Source organism: Poecile atricapillus, chromosome Z, assembly GCF_030490865.1.
Source record: "Poecile atricapillus isolate bPoeAtr1 chromosome Z, bPoeAtr1.hap1, whole genome shotgun sequence".
NCBI lineage: Eukaryota > Metazoa > Chordata > Aves > Passeriformes > Paridae > Poecile > Poecile atricapillus.
This window is the reverse complement of record NC_081289.1, coordinates 86,293,512-86,312,079: the sequence shown is the minus strand read 5'-3', so window position 1 is coordinate 86,312,079 and position 18,568 is coordinate 86,293,512. Positions and strand designations below refer to the sequence as shown.

The following is an 18,568-nucleotide window of genomic DNA, read 5'->3' as shown; positions in this document are numbered from 1 at the left end:
TAAATTTCAGTCCCTGTAGGGAGACTCAGTTCGTACAATAAGTTGAGCTGGAGGGAAAGCTGCTGGAGGAACTCCTGTTGTCAGGTTTGTCCATTTGGCCAGAGGAAGATGGGTGGCTACCTGGGTGAACTGCCTGTGTGTTCATCACACCAGGTGGTGCTTTTCTAAAAAATTCTTTTGTTTTTAATAAATACTACTCAGCTTTGTGAGAGTTGGATGCCCTGCTGACTCCCTGAAGAAGATGGCTAGCAGAGGGGCAGATCTGGTGGGGTATTCAGGTTCCCTCCCTGCCTGGAAGAGCAGCCAGCAGCGGCCAGGTGGGACCACAGGCTTTTTCTGCAAAGAAGTGACAGCTTTAGGCTTGAAACTGCTGCTGCCCCTTGCTGTAGACAGAGAAGAGAAAGAAAAACCTTGACAATAGCAATGCATGTCAGTCACTGCAGACAACGAACACAAAAAACCCACCTCCTGCTTCTCCTCAGCTATTTTCACAGAGCTACTTTTAAGAAACTATGGAGGAGACAAGGAGGCTTAAAGAACAGAATGTTTTTCCAGTGATGACAACACTGATTAGTCCCAGGGTATACCATGTAGGTAGTCTGATGTGAATCTAACAGCTTACCAGAAATAATGTGTGGCTATATGGGAAAGAAAACACCAGTTACACCCTGCAGCATCAAGTAGCTTTAATCGTGGCACCACCCTGAATGTTTTGGGACTGAGTCTCATTATGTTCATTAATGTGGGCCAGGCTTTTCCACTCAGCCCTGCATATGTTGCGAGTGCATCCATCTGTCCAGGGGAGAAACTGCTGCTGCAAATCTCCTAAGGGCCAAGGGGAAGGGATTAAACACCGGCTCTGGCAAAAGCAGATCACTGTCTTCTTGTGGACACTGAAATGAGTTACCTGCCGGTATCGTTTTAATCAATCCCTTTCCACCAATAAGGAGAAACAAATACGAGGAGATATACCTGAAGAAAATAAGAGTTTACTACGAAAACAAAATAGCAACAGGCAAAAATTAACACTAATAGTCTAGTTAAAAAGGTGCTGAAATGTCACTGACTCCTGGGGAGCAAGGGGAAACTCAAAATGAAGGAGTGACCTCCAGAGACTGTGCCCTCCTCAGGCGACTGCATTGTCTAGGAGACAAAAGGAAGACGGCAGACAGACCCCGCCCGGTGCAGCCTTCTCCCTGGATCAAAAAACCAGGAAGCAGGAGCTCCCAAAGCAGTTCTGGTAGGGGGATTGCTGGTGTAGCCGTGACGCTCCAGCCCCGCGTTCATGGGGCTGGTTCATGGGGTGCTGGTGCTGCAGTTCCCGAGCAGTTCTTCACCGGGGAAGGAACGATCTCCCCAGGCTCTGGAACAGCATCCTCCAGCCGCTACGGCTCCAGCCACACACTGCAAAATTCACTCAGAAACAAGTCTTGATGCTGAAATGGAGCTTCTCGGACTGCTGCTGCTGCTGTTTGTTTGTCCACAAACCTTCCTAAACAACCCCCTCTGAAGGCAAGAAAGAAACAAAAAAACCCTACGAACGGCGGGGAGCCGCTGGTTGGAGCCGGAGCTTGGAAGCAAGAGAACTCTGCTTGTGTGACCCTGGCTTTAAAAGTCCCGTGTTTCCTTCCGCATTCCCGGTTCGTAGAGACGCTGTAACCATTTTAGGCACAGATAGATTTGGAATAAAATAACATTTTGGGTTATCCACCCCACTGTTGCTGCGTTTTCTTACCTGCAGGATCCAGCTGAGAGGAGGGCGTGGGGCCTCCATGTGCAAATTTCATTTGAAAAATTTTGTCCCTCTGGTTGTTAATATTTCCAGCTAACTTTTTCTGGCCATCTAAGAAGGCTTCACAGGTCTCAGAAATGTGCTGCTTTTCTACCTGTTTTTTCTCTCTTTATTTTTTCCCCTAATAAAATATAAAAAGAAATCCCAAAACTAAAGTCAAGACCCAAAATCAGGATTCTGAGATTCCATAGAAGGCATCAATAGATTAACTTTTGTCCTAAGAAACCCTGATAACATTCTTTCCTATTCCTGTATGAGAAATACAGGGAAAATCAAAACAGGACTTGCAAGTGTTAGGCATTTCTTTCTGGGGTTTTTTTGGGTTTGTTTTTTTTTTTTTAATAAATGAGTATCTAATCAAATGTAAATTCTCAAACTTTTCCTGCTTCATATTTCCTTATTATTGTTTCTCTTGGAGATTGCTGCTTACATTCAGCTTTTCTTGTAAAACTCTACTGTGGCTGAACTAAGTGAACAGCTGTGTCAGACATAAACTCCACAAAGAGCCAGAACGAATCTGTGGCTACCCTTCCAAATTTTTACAGAGAAAATATATAATTGAAAAGCTAACTGGTAATTTTATTTATCTCCGTGGTTGTTTGGAGTTTTTTTTTCCAGTTTTCTCAATGCCGTTTGTTTTAGTTTATTAGCCAGCATCTGGCTTTTTGTCTTGTTTGTGCTATTTACAGAGAAAGCAATCAGTGTAGTTTCTGTGCTCTTTTTTGGAAAAGGCACTATTTCTGATCTCAGCAGCCCTTTTTCCTTAGCCATTGACATAACCACTGCTGAGTGATCTACTGATGCCCACCTTTATATATATATACTTTTGGAAAACTGGGGTGAGTGACTCATGGAGTTAACGCATCACCAACCATAACTCAGAGGAGCTCTGTACAGAAGTGCTTATTAGAGCAGCAAGATGACAGACATTGATACAGGAGGATTTTAAAAATCTCATCTTTCCAGTCTTGCTGCTGCAGTGCATAGTTGCACTGAGGAGGCATAGGCTTGAAGCACAATGTCCTAATTCCCCCTGCGCTCAGTGTTTTGCTTGGACATGGAGGAATGTAAAATGAGCACATGTTTGGCCCTATAAAGTTTGAGTCAGCTATCAAGCAGAATACAGTCAAGTTACATGGTAGGTAAAACATCATCATTGAAATGTGAGTAAAAAGTGTATGATTCACTAGCCTGAGCAGTGGGAGAGTGGTGAGGGAAACATATCTGAGTCTCCTTTCTCCCATCTCTTGTCCTGGCTCTAGGTGTTTGCCTTCACCAGGCATCTGCTGGCTGTTAGCAGTCAACGGTAGTTAGCAATCCCTGGCTTTTACCATGTATGCAGAAGTTTGTCTTTGCTTAGGAGCTAGCAGGTCTCATTGATAGAGCTTTAAACTATGTATGTCAGGGAAGGGGAAAATGCCAGGCTTGCCCTTGAGAAGCTGTGGGACGACATACCAAAGTTAAAGGGACAAGGTGCAGGTGAGGGCCCTCAGCCAGAGGACCTGAGATGTGATGGCCACACTGGAGCACATCTGATGTCTTTTGGAGACAAGCCAGGGACTCCTGTGGTAACAGAAGCCAAGAAACACCAGTGAAATATCTCAGTGAAATTAGAGGGTGTTTATCCAAGAAGGCAACATGAGCTGAAAGCTCAGCTGAAGTGCCTTTGCAGCAGTACACACTGTGTGGGCAACAAACAGGAGGAGGAGGAAGCTGCTGTGCTGCTGTGAAGTTATAACCTCGTTGCCACTACTGAAAGTTGGTGGGACAAATCCCATGACTGGATTGCACCTATGGATGGCTACAGGCTGTTCAAGAAAAGTAAGGGTGCGGGGGCTGTGCTCTGTATTGGGAGGTGGACTGAGTGTGAAGTTCTGTCTCTGAAGAATAGGTATGAACAGGTTGAAAGCCTGTGGCTAAGATCCAGAGGCTGAGACAACAAAGAGAACCTCATGGCTTCCCAGCCAAGGTGAGCCTGCTGACAAAGCCTTCTTGCTCCAGATGCTGGAAGTGTTGTGCTTACAGGCTCTTGTCCAGCCATGGCCTTCAGCACCAGACAAGTAACACGGCGAGCTGTGGGCGGTCCAGGACACTGGTAGTGCTTGGAGGATAACTTCTGAAGCCAGGTTATAGACAGCCCTACCAGAGGGGACGTGATACAGGACCAACACAGGTTTATTTGGGCCATCAAGATTGGAGGCAGCCTGGGCTGCAATGATCATGTACTGTTGGAGTTTGCAGACCTGAGGGATATGGATCAGGCAAAGAGAAAAGTCAGGATCATGAATTTTTGGAAAGCAAAATTCCAGGTCGTCAAGGATGTGGTCAATAGGACTTTCTGGGAAACTGCTGTGTGGGACAAGGGAGCAAAAGAAGTCTGGTGGATCTTCAAGGATGCTTTTTGTAGAGTGCAAGAGCTAGAAAAAGGTGGAGAAGTTCAGACAAGGAAGGCAAAAGTCTGGCATGGGTTAGTCAGGACCTGCTGGTCAAACTAAAGGGCAAGAAAGAAATCCACAGCCAGTGAAAGCAAGGACAAGTATCCAGGGAACATTATAGACAGCCCAGTTGTGTAGGAATGGGGTGAGGAAGGCAGAGGCAAAGCTGGAGCTCAACTTCACAAAGGTCACAAAGAACAAAACTAAGAGCTTCTACAGGTGTGTCAGCCAGAAAAGGCAGGTCAAAGAAAGCATTTACTCCCTCGATAAGCAAGGCTGGCAAAATGGTAACTAAGATGAGGAGAAGGCTGAGGTGCTCAAAAATTTTTTGCCTCAACCCTCACTGGCAGCCTCTCTTCCCCACACCTCTAGAGTGAATGGACTGTAAAATGTGGCCGGGGGAGACAAGGCCCTCAGAGACAATCAGGTTTGTGACCACCTGAGGAACCTGAGCATACGTAAGTCTATGGGACCTGATGAGATGCATCCCAGAGTTCTGAAGGAATTGACTATACTGTTGCCAGGCCACTTTCCATGATACTCAAGAAGTCATGTCAGTCAGAAAATGAACTTTCAGCTTTCCTGTATTTGCACAGCCTCTTACACTGCTTAGGGCTGCATCTACCCCCTGCTCAAGTAATTGCTGGAAATTGCATGATTGTGTTTCTGTGTCATCAGGCTTTTCCTAGAGTTTTGTGACTAGTCTCATGTGCCTTCCTGTGATTTTGAAGAGTAGCCCTGTCTTGGTAACTCCTGGATGACTGCTGTAAATTAACTGTCATGGGCATTTGCAGGAGGATTGTGGCATACTGCAAAAAGAAGCTGCATGTTACATTTTTGAGAGGCTTCATCAAATTCTCCACAGACTGGAAAATAACCTTCTATTACTGCCACAAACCAGTGCAGAAAGTTGTCTGCTTCTTTACTCCAAGGAGCTCCCCCTTCTCCTTGATTTGCTCTCACAATTGCTCTCTGTCTGTCCCTGAGGTCTGCATTGTGAGACCTTCCTTTCTGCATCAATGGCCTGTCATTGCTGGTACTCAAGTACAGTTTAGGGTAAAGGCCATTTAGTGAATGCCAGCATTCATTTGGAAGAAATTTAGCGTTGGCATTTTCTGTGCTTGGTACTGCCAAGTGCCGTGCTCCCTGATCCTGATTAGCAAAGCATTTAAACTTACACATAAAGCTCTCTGTGAGTGCTCACATTGATTTCAGTGGAGCAAATTACACATTTAAATTTTCAAAAGAACCTAAAATTATTAGGTTGGGAGTGAGAGCACTCTGTTTCTGGAGAGTTAATGAATATGTAAAATTAATCTCTTTAGAAAAAGCAACCAACCTCCACCCCCAGTTAAGAAGGGAGTTCATGATTTTTGCTCTTGTACCTGTGGTGAATCAAACCAAGTGGGAGCAAGTGCACAACACAGACAGCAGAGTCAGATTTCAGATGTCAGAGTCACTGACATCATCATCCTGATTGGAAATTATAAGAGTTTTTCTTTTAAACCACTATTTTCTTAGAAGAAACCTTAGTCTACATATACTTAAGTTTTAAAACCTGGCAGCCATTTAAGCCTCATAGCTGGTAATTTGAGGCTTTCGTGTGAATGTATTTTCCTATGTCAATGCTAATTTATTCCCCCCCAAAAAAAGAGAAGATTGATATTATAAGAAGGATCTGTTTTCTGTGGGGTTTCTCTTGAAGTACAGACAAAAACAGGGGTGACTTCTAAACTGAAATTGCCAGGCATCGATTCTGAATTGTAGGTTTCTTTGTAAGTAAGATGATCCAAATTCAGGGTAGCCTAAGAACATAGATTCTTCATCTGAATAGGATATTATCAATTACATCAATTAAAACCAAATGTTCAAGAAGCATTTGATTTCTGATGGATTCTTGATGATTTTTTCCCTCTATCTTCCTATGAAAAAACATGTGTACCTTGGGCAGGCATATTCCAGCAAATAAATGCTGTCTGTGCTGACTTGCGTGAACTAACTAGATAAATGCATGAAAGTGGATGCTATGGACTCCCATGTTATTTAGTGGCAGATTCAGTATTTGGCATGCACATCAGGTGCCTATTTAAAAATACTTATTCCTGTGTTTATTTTTCTTTCAAATACTGCTGCAGTAACAAGTTACTTGTACTTAACCAGTGATTTTGTCTTTTCACAGTAGACTAAAACCAGACAGTAGATACAAAGAGAAATTATGATAAGAAGCAAAAAAAATTCCATTCCCTAAAAAGGGAAAGAGAATGCAGCTTTTCTGAATTTGCACAGTCCCTTACACTGCTTAGGGCTGCAACTATCTCCTAGCAATCATTTATCCTACATCAGTTGAACAAAATGTGCAGTACAAACGGGTTGCTGGGCACTGTGTCTGCAGGTGAGAAAGGGAGCAGATGCAGGGGAATGCTGTAACATGCAGTTCCCAAAGAATCCTGTGTTGTCAGAGTGACTGTCTGCTCATGGCATCTTCCTGGGGGTCTATGGAAGAGGACTTTGGGAACCTCATAAAGCAGATCTTTACCTGTGCTTTGCCTTGAGGATGTGGTGACCCTCCATGCGAGATGATTTTTTTCCATTGGAGAGAATACTTCTGAAAAGGCAACAAGGGAGCTTCTGGGAAGCAACCCCAGGGTGTCTTGGTAGAGTGGGAAGGTTCAGGCAGGATTTGGGAGGGAATTTGTGTGCCTCAAAGGCAAGCAATGTATTTAACATGAGTGGGACTACTGACATTTCTGAGCTATCCAAGTATCTACATATGCATGGAAACTATGGTCAAGTGAGATGAGATTAAAGAAGTATATGCTGTGGAAAGCATGATGTGCTGCTGGGTAAAGGGCTAATTTGACACAGGCTCTGAGAGCACTTTTAACTCATGCTTGCAACTTGGGCAATGAGAATTAGTATCAGAAATGGGATTTGTCTAATATACATTGACATTACATTAGAAGGATCGTTTTCCTGATAGTCTATGGGATAACATTTCAGACATGGGTGTCCTAGTTTGTCTCACTGTTTTGTTTTGTGGTGTGTTTTAGTTTTGTGGTTTTTAAAATTTATTTTTAAGTTTTCATTTTTGTATCACTTTTTTTCTGGCATTGCACTGCAGGTTTCTGTGACTCCTGTAGTCCATTTTGCTTTTCTGATCCTGGTTTTGACATCTTAGTAGAGCCTCTAAGACCATCCTTATGCCTCACTATAATTTATTTACTGTTGTCTCACTTTTCTACAAGTTGTTTCTTTTGTACATTTTTGCCTTCTCATGTACTTCTGGCTTGTCATTGCATACTTTCTTTTTTATATGGAAGGCTGTTTTAGACCTTGCCCCAGAGAGTAATTTTAAAATAATCTTGGCCTGCTCATACATTTAAATGTCGCTTTACATTTCACAATGTTTTGAATCAGCAGACTTGAATATGTTAATTTTACTACTTAGAAGTGTATTTCTAGTTTTACTCTTTGAAACCAGAAGTGCTTGGGGAGTTTTTAGCTCCAATGTCTCATTTTATGTGGTTTGTTTTTAAACCTACATGAAAATAAAAAGTTTTGATCTATAAAACACTTGAATATTCCTGCAAAATATTTCTGTGTGTGCAAATGGTCAAATTGTCTATCTACAGCTATCAGTGGGTACTGGAGGTACTGAAGGGTTCTACTTAATAATTTGCTGTACACTAAATATATATATATATATATGTAATATATAAAATAAAACATATTGTCTCAAAATTTCCAATATTTAAAAATTGTGTTTAAAAATGGTGGGAGACACATGAAGTCACATTTGTGTGAGTACAGTAGGATATCAAAATGTTAAGTGTCTTACCAGATGAGTGGTGGTCTCAACTTCCTGACCTAGTCCCACAGCTACCATTCTTTCCTAAATAAGTATTTTTTCCAGGGATGCAAAAACAAAGCTTCTGACATGTATTATTCTGGTGTGTGTCTGTCCCCAGGACATTACATTTCTGTGGACACATCCTACGAGGGTGAGAAAGCAGTGCTGTCCAGCCCTGATCTGTACTCCGAGGAATGGAGCTGTGTCAGACTGATCTATCAGATAGCAACAACTTCAGACACCTCACCTGATCCTGCCAGGCTCAACCTGTACCTGAGGCAGGAAGGAGAAAGTTTTGATCGTTTGCTGTGGTCAGCCAAGGAGCCATCAGACAGCTGGCTCATAGCTAGCTTAGATTTAACAAACAGCACAAAGAAGTATAAGGTAAGCTCAGTTTTAGAAGATGCCACAGGCTTTCTGGTGCATATGTTGGGCTGAACAAACTTCTTTTTTTAATATATGCAAACCTACTTTGCACCCTGTTCTTGGCTCTCATTTCTAAGGCTGACAGCACAAGTCAGCTGAGCCCTCTGTCCTAGCAGCCATCAGCAGAGCTGGCATGAGGCAGTGCTCTGACCAGCAGCCGTGTGGAGCAGCTCACAGGGACACATAGCCAGCTGAGCCCTGCCGTGAGGATGCTTCATCTCCTGGTATCCCTGCGAAGCTGCTGGTGCCACATGGCAGATATGGGAACTCCTAGGTCTTGGGTCTGCAGCTGCGTTCACTTATTCCTGCCCTCTGTGCCTTTCTGGAAGGAGTCAAATGCTGACAGAAGAGTATTTCTACCCAGAAAACATCATGTTGCATCACTCACAATAACATCATGCATAACCACAGCTGAGGAATGTGGAGTTCCATACTCTTAAATGAAGTGTGGGAATTTTTTGCCTTGTCTCATTGTCCTTCAGCATGTCTTCTTTGGCTGAAGAGCGCTGGCTCTGTCTGTAATGCATTCTGCCAAGCTCTTTCAGCAAAAGCACACCTGGCTGTAAGGATCATGGTTTCCCAAGAAACATTTAATTTGTTCTCCTGTTAATCCTGTTTAAATATTCAAGGTACTAATGAAATTCTAAAATTGACAGTTTGGTTTATATTGTGCAGCTTGTACTGGAAGGTGAAATGGGACAAGATAAATCCACCAGTATAGCCGTTTTTGAAATCAAAATAACTTCTGGATATTGTATTGGTAAGTACTCTCCACTTAACCCTCATATTCTCTGCATAGAAAGGAATGCCTTATTGGCAGTTTTAAAACTAGATGAAAGGTCTGGGTTTAAAAAAAAGACAATGGCCTTTTCCTAGTTGAAAAGTACACAGCCATATTCTGTACATATAATTTTTAAGCTAAGAGTGCACAAATTAATAAGTGGGGTTTTTTCACCTATCTCTGTGACATATATATATATATATATATATATATATATATACACATATATATATATACATATATAAATTACAAAAATATAATTCCAAGTCTATTTCTTGTTCAAGCACAAACAACTATTATATTTTAAAAAAACTTTGCACTGCTTCAACTACTAGATGTAATAGCTGCAAGATTATTTCTGCTCTCTGCTTGCTCATGGCTTCCTTACGGTGTCATCTTGAAGCTGCAGACTAAAAACTCTGCTGATATATATATCATATATATATATACTTACAGCCGTCGCCTCATTACATTTGCTAAAAACTGCTTATGGAGTTCAAAAATTCCAGTGTCTAGGAGACTGGGAAATCTTCACATTTCTGGAGAGCTCTGGTGGAGTCCAACCAAGTTGTCAAAATTTTTTGGCTCTGTGAAGGAGACAAAGAAGTTGCATTACTGTTACGAAATACTTACCCTACTTTGCTTCTTGCCTTCCCTGATTAACAAGTAAAAGTTCTGCTTTCACTATTTACTATAAGGAGGTGGTATATTTAAGTCTGCTTTTTTTAGTTCTAAATTACAGCAGTCTTATCCTGGCAAATGATGAAAAGACAGATTGGTCCAAAGAGGATGAAAATGAAAATTTTATCAAAAATTTATCCAAAATTTTGTTTAGGTTTGCTTTTATTTATTATAAGCTCTTAAATGCTGTGTCCAGTTTTATAATTACAGGCTGTGCCATTTGTGAAGTGCAACTAGTGCTTAGTAATTTGCTCTTCCCATTTCTGTAATGAAAATGGGTGCACTCAGCTGGTGGTGTCTGCAATTGCAGAATGTGACTTTGAAGAAAATCATCTTTGTGGCTATGTGAACCGCTGGAATCCTAACGTCAACTGGTTTGTTGGTGGAGGGAACATTCAGAATTCTCAGTCTATCCTGCCCAAAGACCACACACTTAACAGTGCACTGGGTAAGCAACAAATGTAGAGCAGAAATATAGTGGAAAACTCTGTGTCTGTGATTCATGTATGTATGACTCTCAAACTGCGAGTTATTATTATGTGAGTTCTTTCCATTGTGGGGTTGGGGTGGGGATGGTAAGAATGATTTATGGGGAAAAAACTTAGCAGAAGTGCCTGGAGGCTTCATGATAAGGTTGTTACACTCTTTGCTAGGATTCAAAAGTACTTAAGAGGTAAGGGCAAAATTTTCAATGTGAGAGCAGGAAAATTCAACTTTCTGTATATTCTAAATGTATGGGCCACAGGAAATCTTAGATTCTTGTACTGCTGCTCTGTACATCTGGCAGGGGTTTTGTTTCCAATGGCTATTGAGAAAATTGAGTAGGAAAACTAAGGTATCAAAACATGCTTGGAGAATCTTGGGTTAAACTGTACAGTTTAGAAGTTTTGTTTCTTTCAGTCAAATGTAAGTGTGCACTGTTTGTACAGCCCCTCAGAGGCATAAAGCTGGGAAGAATTACTGCAATTCCTGCATACACCTCGTATGAAATGCTTGTCCTGTACACCTTGGTCAGGGAAGTGTTTTTTACACAGCTGTGAAATGGGTTGTGGGATAACTTCACCTTTGCACAAAGTACCACAGCAGGTGATGGCCAGGACATCCAGCTGCTGCTGCAAACTGTGTGTTTTGGATGGCATGGTGCTTGTGGCAGTGCAAGGAATCGCATCTCATGAACAGCAGAGCTGGTCCTCTTTCCTTAACTCATGCCGCTGTGCCATTCTATTTATTTCACAATTGTGTGAGTTGAGTACAGAGTGTCACTCCATCCCTGCATCACCCCCTGGCACTGAAATGCTGGTAAAATTTTGATGGAAGTTTAAACTCATCACAACTTCAATGGCAGACAGTGGATGAGCGTATTAAACAAATACTGTGACAGGAAATGCTCCCAGCTGGGAGGGATGTGTTTTCTTGTAGCCACGGCATTTCTATTTCACACCAAGGCGTCGCTGCTGACCACTTACTGAGAAAACCTTGAGAAGCCTAAAGTCACAGAAGAGCTTTCTTTTTGCAAGAATTGGGCTGTGAAGGTGCATCATTCAGGGAGATTGTAGCTAAGCTATGAGATGTGCTAAAACTGCAGAGCAGAAGTGAAGCTGAGAACCTTGCAGGCAAGTATTGCTGAAGTCACCAGTCCCTGGCAGTGGGCAATCTGGAGGAGACCCACAGCCAAGCAAGTCCTTTCCCCTCCTTTCAGCAGAGCGAAGTGAGAAGTGACATCTAAAGGTCTGAGACTGCTGCGTGCTAATTAATGTTGTGGTGCCCACACAAACCGAATGGCACAGTTTGCAGTGGTCGTGCTGAGGTACCCCACCAGTCTGACACTTCAATCATCTCCAGGCTTTCTACTTCTGAAGAGCCATTTTTTTGTTCATCAAATACTGCTTGATGCTGTGTTTCTGGGAGTGCAGAAGGAAAACTACAATGCACAGCATGTTTGTGAACGTGGATGTGTCCTGTTTAAATTGGGGTAGCACTCCCAAAATCAAAGTATTAGAAACTGTACCCTTAGGAAAATCCCGCGGGTCATTGGTTTATATTCATGATGGGAAGGTACTCTTCTCATATGTAATGTGTTTTTCTGTTCATTAACATCTCTCAAAAATTTTCCTTAAGGGTTTTACATAAAAACTCCAGTCCATGCAGTAAAAATAAGACATTTATGAACCAAATCCTAGGTACACTGAGCAGATATGTAAAGACTAAAAGCTATTTGACAATAATTTGATATATTTAGTTAACTGCTGTGTAAAAGATGAGAAAACACGTGGCTTATAATCTTACTCATTTACTTGGATTGCTTCAGTAAAAGTTGCACTTGAGAGAGACGAAATACTCTACTGAGCTGTTGGGAGGCAGGGAGTTTACACAGTTGTTGCACATTTTTCCATTTATGAATGGCTCCCAAAGCTTAGAGTTTGTTAAGTTTCAAATATAGATAAAGATACTATTTCTAATAATAATAAAGACTTAAGAAAAGAAAGACCCGAGACTGACTGTTTTGCCAGTGGTATCTTAGCCAAACAATTTTGGGTTGCACATAGAAGGAAAAGAGAAAAAAACCCTACCTTTTATAATTAAAATTTTCTATGAAGCAACCATTGTTGGCCAGGCCATAGATATATACATCTAGTCCCTGTTCATCTGCTGATACTTCTTGTGCATGTTGTTCTTCAATGAGTGTCCTTATACCAAGTTTTTTTACTGCTTCTAGGTCACTATATGTATGTGGACTCTGTTTACGTCAAACATTTTCAGGAAGTGGCCCAGCTAATCTCACCAAAGACCATGGCCCCAATATCTGGCTGCTTATCTTTTTATTATCAGCTTAAGCAGGAAAGCAGCATTGTTTTTACTGTTTACCTCAGAGACATGAGTGGCTTTTATGAAGAGATCTGGAAAACAGAGAGTGCACTAAATGCAGACTGGGCACTGGCAGAAGTCGACTTTAACGCGCCGTATCCCATGGAGGTAAAGCAAGCCTTCCTGCACAGTCTAGCTGTGAATTTCAGCTTGCCTCAGACATGAGTGCCAGCTCAGGCTATGCCAGGAACATGTCAGGGACCATCCAGTGTCTGAAAGATGGCTGTACAGATGGTGATGATCTGTGATTTCCTTCCTTCTTTGCACAAAGGTCAAGGAGGGATCACTTTCCACACTCATACTTGATTTTGAAGCCAGGTGGTGTAGTGCTTGATCAGGGAGGTTGTAGAGTCTGACTGATGGGAGGTTTTTTAGTTGCTGAATAATATCAAGGTTCTCTCAGTTCCCTATTTCTGTGACTCTATGATTGATTTTTGAGGATGCTGAGTATCATAAAATAGTGTATAAGAGAAATACTGCAGAAAAAAAAAATTTAAAAAATATTTGAGATCTATTCTCCACCTTAGATCCTGCAGTTCATGAAGGAAAGTCCAGACTTGGATCCTAAGAGTACAGTAGTCCTTAAATGTGAAAGACAGCTCTTGATGGTTATTATAATGACTTTCAAGAGTATCAGAAAAAAATTGAATATTTTATTCCCTAATGTTTTCTAAAAAATACCCCAAACTTAGGAGACTGAAATAAACAGTGTACATGTATCATATACATACATATGTACTTACATGTATATTTTACACATATATATGCAATTTTTTACATATACTCTCTCTATTCATACATACTTTTAATACATGGATTACAAATAAATCCTACTTGCTTTAATTCTACTTAAGTTATTTTTTAATTCACCTTAAACCTGTAGATTTCCAGAAATTACTAGGGGTAAAGCTAATTTTCATGAGATGTTACATAGCTCTTTTACTCTATAAAGTCATTGATCATCCATTTAAATCATCAGACTTGAAAGGAAAGGAAGGCAGCTCTCATAAGGCTTCATAATACAGAATGGTAAGTGAATTACTGATTCAGTAAATACAAACTAAAAGGGGAAAATCAGTCTTAGCACTATCGATGGAAATTAATCAATGATCACTTAAAGCTTGGCAATACTGTCGTTGAGTTTGTGAAAATATCCTCTGATTTCCTGGTTGCATTCAAAAATCCATCCAGAATGTTGGAAACTATCCATACGGGAATAAATAGCAAAACACAAGATGTTATAACACTGGGTGAATGCACAGGGAAACCTTGTGTTCAGCAGGATATGCAACTTCAGCTCTCTCAGTTAAAAAAAGATTTTAAAATATTAAAAAAAGATTGAATAATATTGTCCAGGAGGGAGATGGAGATAATTAAAAGTATGGAGAAGTTACATTAATGAAGTAACAGTTTTCAGCCCTTATAAAAAAAGATAAAAGTAGAATGTGGTAGAGGCTCTTAAGAGTCATGAAGGACATAGAAAAGATTAACTGTTCCCTGTTTCTCAGAATTTACATTGCTATTCCAAGTTCGCATTTACCATGTAACAGTTTTAAAATAAAATGAACAGAGGGTCTATTCATATATGTAACAAGTGTAGAACTCACTTCCACAATGTACCTTGGATAACCATTATTCAAATAATTTTAAAAACTGATTAGATAAATTAATGGGAAAGAAAGAGTCCATCAGGAATAGAAGGTAATGGAAGAAGCTCTGAAAGCCTCTCATTGTCTTCAGTTCTTTATGTAGGTATGTGCTGCTGGAAAAAAGACGCTGGACTAAACAGGCCTTCAGTCTGCTCAAGGAATTTTTATAGAATCTAACACAGTAATTATCTCAGAGATAATTTTATAGAAGTAATATTAAACCTTAACACATAAGTTCTTCAGTTGCTTCAGGAGGGTCTTCCTCATTGTTTCATCAGGGTAAAGGAGATGGATCAGGATTCTTCCACTAGCTCTCCTAGTTTGCCTTACATCTTCATCAAAATATCACAGGCATTGCTTTCAGTGAAAAGAGTCTCACTCTGAAAACATTTGTCCTTATTTCCTTGCTTTATCCCTGGGGTTGGCTCTCAAAGTTTTCCTGTATCTCAGAGCTTTGATACTTAAAAGAAATTTTAAGACACTTCCTCAAGAGTTATAGATGGTCCTCACTTACTTGAGGAAATTAAGCCCCCTGGGAATGACTAAATACAAGCATTGTTTGATCTTTGTGGTAAACAAATCACAGCTTTTCTGGTTCTTAAATTCTGTACAGGAAATCTTCCCTGACAGCTAATGCCAAGTTTCATGGGTCTGAGGATGTTTACAGAAAACTGTAACATTTAACATTTTAATAGCAGAGTAATGAATGCAGGGGTTTTTTAGCTCTTTATCCAGAGAGATTCTAGATAAAACTGGAGCTCTAGTCAGTACAGACTGATGATTGTGAACAGTGGTTTTATATGATACAATGGCAGAAGCCTTACTACATCTTTAAAAGTGGTGCTTCATAAAGCAGAAGAAGAGCTATGATCCCTTTGGTGTTTCCTTGACCTTGAGTGAGCAACAATCTAGTGCCAAGGTCAGGCTCTGATTTGTATCCCTAATAAGTGATTTAATTTAATTTGTCCCAACACTTGAAACCCTGTATGAGATGTGCTGGAATCTGTCTGGGACATCCAATCAGAATTCTATATTTCAAAAATGTGTACCAAAATTATTGCTGAGTATATGGCAGACGAATAACAACTTACTATAATTTCTAGGTAATATTTGAAGTTGCTTTCAACAGTGCCAAGGGAGGTTATGTTGCCCTTGATGACATTTCTTTCTCTCCGGTTTACTGCAGCAATCACACAGGTATGATGAGCTCTTACTGCTGTTTACTTCCCTTGTTTTCCCCCTCTGCCTTGCCCCTCAGAACTGCCAGTGAGTATTTCCAATTTTGGTGCTACCTTCTCAACTGACCAGCACCATTGGGCTCCCCTTTCTTCAGAAGACATAACAGCAGATAAAACTAGTGCCATTCATTTTTTTTCTGAAACCAATCCTTAATGCTTCTTTTCCGAAGACCTTGCTGCAGGGTCCTGCAGATGGAATGCTGGACTGGATGCTGTATTTGCATCACTACGGGTTTTAAGAAATTACCACTTGCAAGCCTGTTGCAGGAAGAGAGGGTGGATTTTCCCAGGTGTGACGGTATGAGGAAGAAAATGCCTGGGCTTTTCATTAATGCCAGCATAGGCATTTTTCACAGCCACATGCCCTGAGGTGTTTTTCAGAGCCAAAACATGAGCCTTGCCTCTCCGTCTTCACTCTTTCAGGACGTATTACTCATCTCAGGCAGTGGCATGTCTGTTGGGTATTTGTTAGGTCTTCACAACAACAGACACCACCTGAATCCCTGTGACCTCTGATGCAGAGGCACTTGGGACTAAGGACTTTGCCGTTTGCGACTGCAGCCTCGTAACTAGCTGATTGCCGGAGTTTTACTGTGGCACTAAACACTAGTCAAAAGTAGATTAGTGGTTTCCCACTTATGCCATCTATTTCTTTGGTCATAAATTTGAATTTTTTAGCTAATTCTTTGAAGTGATCAACGAAAAAGAGACTGTTTTTTCCTCCTTTTGTCTCAGAGTATCAGCTAGCTCTGCCTCCACTGCTGAAGTATCACCGCTGAAGGAAGATTCCAGACACATTAATCATTAATAATACACATCTCCTGGCTGAGTAAATCCATTGTTTCATCATCTCCTCAATACCTTTTTGGTATTTGCTTTACTTTGCAATGAAAATCCTGAGTTATGTTTGCAATTTTCAAGGGGTTGGGGCTGCTTATCTGTTTTTCCATTTTAATTTTCGGACAACTTTTATCTGTTGAGAAATGGGATAAATCTTATAGCATTTTCTGTCCCAATGATTGAAGTTCAGATCTAATCTGAATGGTTCAGAATCTGTTCTGAATATGACAGGTTTATCTAGAGCTCTGCCTACTAACTTTGATTTTGAAGGTTGGTTTTGTGGTTATTTTAGGATCTTTTGTTTGAGAAATGAAAGTAAATTATTTGCTTTATACTTTGTTGAAATACAGAATATACTGTTTGATCCCTCAGACTTACCAATTTTTTTCATTTTCAATTCTTCTTAGTAGAGAAATTAAAAAGCAAGAGCTCTCCATTCTCCTTGTATTCGGCCATGGCGGTATATATAACAGCCACTAAGGGTTTTTTACCTTTATTTTTTTCGGGAAGTTTTGTTCAACAGAAATCTTGATGTTAGCCCAATGGGGGAAGAGGTACCAGAGTACTAAACTTGCTCAGCAAAGGATGAATCAGAACATGGGTTTAATGCCACATGGTAGTGCTCCACCTGCCTTTTGTTTAACTAGGAAAGCAGAGGTGGGAGGCCATGGATGCAGGAAGAGTAAGACACATAGATGGGGCTTAGATTTGGCCTATCAGGCTGAAAAGACTTCAGGCATCATTCCAAAGCCAAATTTTTTCTTCTGCTGAAGCTCATTGCCTGTGTACCTGCCCCTGCTGGAACAGCTCTCTTAGCTTCCATGCAGCAGGGTCATGTGTGCTGCTGTAGAGTGTTGTACACCAAGTCCTGTGTCTGGGCTCCTGGCAAAGCCAAAATTTGCATGATAGCTTTGGGTTGTTCCCCTCCTTCCCCAAGCACCTTCTGTGAGAGACTGGTGAGGCCTTTGAAGAAGTAGAGATGTTTTACTTACTAGCACGCCCCACACAGCAGGGTCAGTTTTTTCCAGACTAAAGTAAGTCCTGACCCATTAATTCTATATTGCAGGTCGACATAGAGCCATCAGCAGGGCTGGGGGAGTCTCAGCTCTGCTTTTAATCAGCTTTACTGTAAAATGGCTCAGCTTTCTTCACTGCATTGTTAACACTGTGTGAAGCAAGAGCTCAAGAGGAGAGTAGCCATGAGGTGGTACATGAACTAAAAACTATTTTGCTTACCTACTTACAGCATGCATATATGCACACATTACACATAACTGTAAAAAGGATTTTTAAGAAGTGCTCTTTAAAAAAATAGTAAATATTGATGCTCAGTGTACACACAGGCACACAGGCACACTCATTCTGTCCTAATAGTCTTTTGAATGAAGGAGCAGATGAAAACAAATGGTCTGAGTGTCTTAGTGAATTATGTCCTGAAGCAATAATCTGGTCTTAATATCTGTATCTTATTTGTATTTTAGGGAGGCTATAAAGGAGGTTTTCTCCTTGCTCCAGCAAAAAATATAAGGATATAAGACCAACTTGAAATAGAATTTTGATAGTTTGAGTTAATCATGTCTGTGCACTATATATGTGTATATGTCTTTGCACAGGGTTGTCTTCTGTAAAGAAAAGCAAGATGAACCGAAGTGTGCTTTGGCATCCTTCTGCATCAAATACCTATGGTTATCACACTGTACTCATCCTAATAGAACATATGCATCTTTCTTTTAGGAACTCCTTTCAATCCTGCCAATGCAGGCTGCAATTTTGAGGAAGATCTGTGTAATTTTTACCAAGATCACAAAGACGGTCCAGGGTGGAGCAGAGTGAAAGTGAAGCGCAATGTGTATAGAGCAGGAGATCACACTACTGGATTCGGTGAATCAAAACTGCTTTTTCCTGGAAGAGTCAAACTATATATAAATGTTACATAAAAGGTTATATAAAGGTTAACCTGTTGTATCATTGTTCACTCTGTTAAGTATGGACTGGCACAATGGTTAGCTTG

General features: G+C 40.8%; 1 protein-coding gene across 2 annotated transcripts in view; it reads left to right on the top strand.

Moving 5' to 3' along the window:
- The window catches only part of MAMDC2 (MAM domain containing 2), a 56,652-nt gene that overhangs the window by 20,500 nt on the left and 17,584 nt on the right, over positions 1-18,568 (top strand). For both annotated transcript variants that reach the window (XM_058827639.1, XM_058827640.1), the window contains exons 3-8: positions 8,196-8,461; positions 9,179-9,263; positions 10,276-10,413; positions 12,682-12,938; positions 15,583-15,676; positions 18,292-18,438. In XM_058827639.1, the coding sequence (XP_058683622.1) occupies positions 8,196-8,461; positions 9,179-9,263; positions 10,276-10,413; positions 12,682-12,938; positions 15,583-15,676; positions 18,292-18,438 (987 nt within the window). The remainder of the gene's footprint in view (positions 1-8,195; positions 8,462-9,178; positions 9,264-10,275; positions 10,414-12,681; positions 12,939-15,582; positions 15,677-18,291; positions 18,439-18,568) is intronic.